The sequence below is a fragment of the Tinamus guttatus genome, unplaced genomic scaffold (assembly GCF_059628265.1).
Source record: "Tinamus guttatus ecotype Peru unplaced genomic scaffold, ASM5962826v1 Tinamus_guttatus_pri_ptg000528l, whole genome shotgun sequence".
NCBI classification, from domain to species: Eukaryota; Metazoa; Chordata; class Aves; order Tinamiformes; family Tinamidae; genus Tinamus; species Tinamus guttatus.
This window is the reverse complement of record NW_028289062.1, coordinates 331,775-336,144: the sequence shown is the minus strand read 5'-3', so window position 1 is coordinate 336,144 and position 4,370 is coordinate 331,775. Positions and strand designations below refer to the sequence as shown.

Below are 4,370 nucleotides of genomic sequence, written 5' to 3'. Positions count from 1 at the left end.
TCCTGGGGTCCAGTAGCTTTTCCCAGTGCTTTAAACCCAGAGCTCCCCTGGATTTGCCCCTTGGGGCTAGGAACCCTGCCACAGGGCTGGGTGCAGCTGCAGGAGAGCCAGCATGCGCATGAGGGCAGCAGAGCCTAGTGCCAAGCGCTGTCCCCTCGCCCTGGGTGTCCAGGATGGGACGGGCATAGAGGGCATGCAGGTGGCCGCAGCAGAGCTCTGCCAGGCCCATGTGGCTGCGTACAGGGCAGCGGGGTCTCACTTTGGGGTCCCTTGAGTGTCCCTTGCATAGGCTGCTCCCAAGCCCTCCCTCAACGGCTGCACCAAAACGCCAGCGTGTACTTTCCTTCTCCCCACTACTCCATTCAGACCCGGAGAAAGCAGACACAGGGTTTTCCTTTCCACGTTTTATTCCTGCCCTCTGCCCGGACTCAGGCCACGGCGGAGGAGCGGGCATACCTCCTGCGCGCGACTGCAGCAGCCAGGGCCACGACGGCCACCGCCACAGCTGCTGCCACAGAGATCAGCCCCATGCCCAGGCCGGACGCTGCCGCGGCACCTGCAAAACCAGGGCAGGACGTCAAAGCGGGTCACGGGAGCCTCTGAGCGGCGCTGCAGCCAGAGCGGGACCTACCACGTCCTCCTTCCTTCCACTCTCCCAAGGAGCCCATTGCACCTGAATCTGCAGTGAGGAGCACGGGTCCGATGACCACATCAGCTTCCACCTCTTTCCCTGAGGAGGAAGGAGCTGTTGCTGCCCAGGGCTTGGCTACCAGGTCTACCTGCCCCTGGGCCCACTGCCCTGCGGGGCTCCTACCGCTGGCAGTGGGTGCATCTCTCCGGAAGCGGCGGCTGGGCCATCGGTCCAGGTGGTTGAGTCTCCTGGACAAGGCAGCTGGCTCACAGTGGCCAGTCTCACAGCAGCTGCAGATGTCCCTGGAGCCTTCCACGGGCACCCAGCTGCAATGGGATGGGAAGCAGCACTAGCCTAGCAGGTAGGTTAGCTACCAATGTTCCTCCCTCTCCAGAGCTCTTTGTAGGCAAGAGGAAGGTGGCTAAAGGGGCCCAAAGGTGCTGAATTGGAGCTGAATACAGCAGCAGCTTGAGGGCTACAAGGGTTGCCAGTCCAGCAACTGATGGATCCTCATTCATGTCACCTATAGCTCACATAAAATGTTTGTGCCCTTTGGACAATGCTTGGGTTTGGCATGTTGTCACCCCTGAGTTCATGTGGTCCTGTCCAGTCCTCTCTTGGGCAACTTCACATTAGTGTTGAAATTCTCCTTTCTTGCACCCCAGTATGATGCACCAGCTACTCACACGTTCCTGGCTTTGTTGAAGGAACAGGCCTTGTTCAGGGGATCGGGGGCCTGCTCAGCGGGGGTGACCTTCAGGTGGCAGGTGATGTAGATCTGTGGGGTGAAGTGGGAAGAGAGAGGTGAGGATGCTCCTGTGAAGCACCATAACTGAGTGCAGCCTCACGGAGCACAAACAAAATCTTACCAAGTTCCTTGTGTCCCCGGCAAACCTGAACACGTCGATCCTGAACCGAATCATGTCCTCTCTGGGCCGTGGGGTTATGAAGGCAGAGCTAGTATCGTCTGACCTTCCATCCACCAGGCATCTAGAGACACAAGAGTGGAGTCAGGTGCGTCCCCAGCCATCACAGCAGCCGCCGGGCTCCAGAGCGGCCCCCGGCCTTACCCGTTGAAATCAATAATGGAGTAGTGAGGAGAGGAGTCGCTGTCTGGGCTCAGCGCAGCCACGCAGCTGTCCACGAAGAGCCTCAACGGCACGTGGTTCTCGGTGCTGACCTCCGCCTGGATGTTCAGGATATCGCCCAGCTGGAAGCCAGTGAAGGGCCTCTCCGCAGTCCAGTCCTCTGCAAGGCAGCGGCACAGTGAAACACAGAGGACTCGCTCCTCCTCCTCCCCGCACATCCCAGCGACGAGGGCCGTGGCAGGAAGGGGGTCAGCAGGAGAAGCCCAAGGGAGCGGAGCAGGGAGCCCGCAGGTGCTGGTGTTCACTCGGTGGCAGCTTGGTTGCCCATCCTCCTCCATGGGCAAGGCAACAGCCTCCAGCTGCTAGGCTGAAGGGCCTTGCACACTCCTGTGCTAGGAAAGTGGAGGAGATAAAAACTTTCCCTGCAAGGGGGTGACTTCCAACCTACCGTTCATGAGACGCAGGGAGAACACCAGCCTCTCCTCTGCAGCCAGTGTGGAGCTGAAGGGAGCCCATGTGGGCTTGATGGCATTGCTGCTCACATTTTCCCTCCTGGGGAAGGGAAGAGGGAAGGATGCTTATTAGGACGGAGCCCTGGGATAGCAGTTAAGGACCAGGAAAGCATGAGGAGATGTTACCCTTACCTGGGATAGATGCATTCAATGGGGATCACAGCAGGGTTGGTCCGGATGATGACAGGGTTGCTGGCTGGACTGGGGTCATAGTTGATGAGTGTGCGGTAGATGAGAGAGTCGGGAGTTACCTGGGGAGAAGCAGATGTTGAAAAGCTGACAGTGCCATTACTGCTGCCCCACTGTTACCCATCTGCTCTCGTGCGATTTCACTGACAGCAAGACCACAGTGTCCTTTGCCTTTGGTAAATGCTGTGAAAATCCAAAGGATTGCGTAAAAAGATGAATGAAAGGGACAAGACCAGAGTGCTGATATGCAATCCCCTCCCTTGCTAGCCCTCGTTCATACTGGCATGGTGTCCAGGGTTCCTGAGGAGCTCCCGCTAATGCCTCTTCCCAGAGGCCTTGGGCTTTTGCCCTGCAAAGCCTGGAGGACTAAATAGAGCAGAGCAGCTTCTGATCATCTGCAGGTGAAAATCCCTCTGTGCAGAGGTGCACCAGGCTGCGTGTGGTGCCAGTCCTTCGGCACAAGCATGTGGTGGGTGCTGGGCCCAAGTCTGGTTTGGAGCAAGAGGCCAAAATTGCTGGGGTGTATGTGACCCGTCAGTCCCATCTTGTCTGTCCATCTCCAGGCCACGGGGCAGGAAGCAAAAGGCTTTTGCAGGAGCCCAGCTAGTGGCCAAGCACAGGCTTGCCAGGAAGCAGCTGAGCTCTTGGCTCCCTCTCTTGCAGGGAAAGCAGCAGAGACACCTGCTCATCTCTGACCAGGAAGTTTCATGCCCCTGCTCTGTGCCACCCAGGGCACCCCTGGCTTTGCAGGACCAGGATCTGCTGCATGCTGGGCTCCCACACTGGGAGAGGCCTGGACCTGGCAGAGACATCTGCGGAGAGCAGAGCAGCAGGACAGTGGAGGGTGAGAGCTGCCCCACTCTTGCTGGACCCTGCACTCATGGGGATGTGCAGGAGGAGGGGGACAGCAGGGGCACCCCAGCCAGGCTGAGGACCTGGAGCCCAGAGCTGCTTCGGGAGCTCCTGCACAGTTTGAAGGGAAAGAAGCTGTGCCCTGGGGAAGGGGAAAACCAGGGACATAGCGGGACCTGCAGCACAGGTAAATCCACCCGTGGCACCTAATCACAACCTCCCTTGGGCTGTCACAGGAAAAGGGTCCCGACGCTGATGAGCCCGCAATCATCTTCTCTCCTGAGGCCTCCTTCAGCCCCACAACGAAGATGTGGGGAGGGAAGGACACCAGGATTCACCCCAGAAATGAGGGATCTCCCAAGTCAACAGCCATATAGCCCTAACCTCCCTGCCCATCCAAAGCAGAGGAGAGGAGAGCAGCAAGCCCTCAAGCAGGAGCTCAGGAACCACAAGGGCACCTTGGCGGCGGGCCAAGCGCAGGACCGAGAGGCTCCTTACCTGCACGATGCTGCCACACTCGTGGAGGCCAGCGGCGAAAGTGACAGTGTTGAGCACGGTATTGAGCGAGGTGTGCTTGCAGGCGGCTGGGCCCAGCGTCAGGTCCGCCACATTAATGAGGCGCCCGGTGCCGAAGAGGTCCCGGTGCACGGTGACCACCATCTGCGCCTCCTGGCACTGCACGGCCACGGGGCGCCTGCCGGAGACGGCCGGTGACTGCGCCTCGTCCGAGCGCGACCAGGCGCGAGGGTCCACCCGCCATCTGTGGCCAGCCGCCTCGCCCCACGAGAAGTCCCATGGCGTGTAGGGGGCCACGCGACCCAGCGCCACGCAAAGCAGTGCCAGCACCAGGCTGCTTCGGGGCCACATGCTGCGACTCTGAGGCGACGGGCCACTCTGCAGGCCCTTATATCCCGCACGGAGCCGTCCGCCCCCCAGCTCCGAGGGTGGTGGGGACCAATGGCACCCAAAGCCCGTCCCTCTGTGGTCAGCGCAGTTGCGGGGTGCCTGAGCCCCCCACGCGGGGCTGCCCAAGGTGAGGGAAAACACCCCCGCCAGCCTCTTGCGCCACGTTGTTTATAAAACTCGCAGAAGCCGGAG

The 4,370-nt window shown here is 60.1% G+C and overlaps 1 protein-coding gene across 1 annotated transcript; it reads right to left on the bottom strand.

The window, feature by feature from the left end:
- Positions 1-428: 428 nt before the first annotated feature.
- LOC104577621 (zona pellucida sperm-binding protein 3) lies at positions 429-4,139 on the bottom strand. The gene is made up of 9 exons (XM_088533930.1): positions 3,771-4,139; positions 2,364-2,482; positions 2,168-2,271; positions 1,702-1,879; positions 1,501-1,621; positions 1,318-1,409; positions 815-957; positions 632-730; positions 429-556 (listed from the first exon to the last, which is right to left on the bottom strand). The coding sequence occupies exons 1-9, from the start codon at positions 4,137-4,139 to the stop codon at positions 429-431; spliced, it is 1,353 nt and encodes a 450-aa protein (XP_088390056.1).
- Between the last annotated feature and the right edge of the window lie 231 nt (positions 4,140-4,370).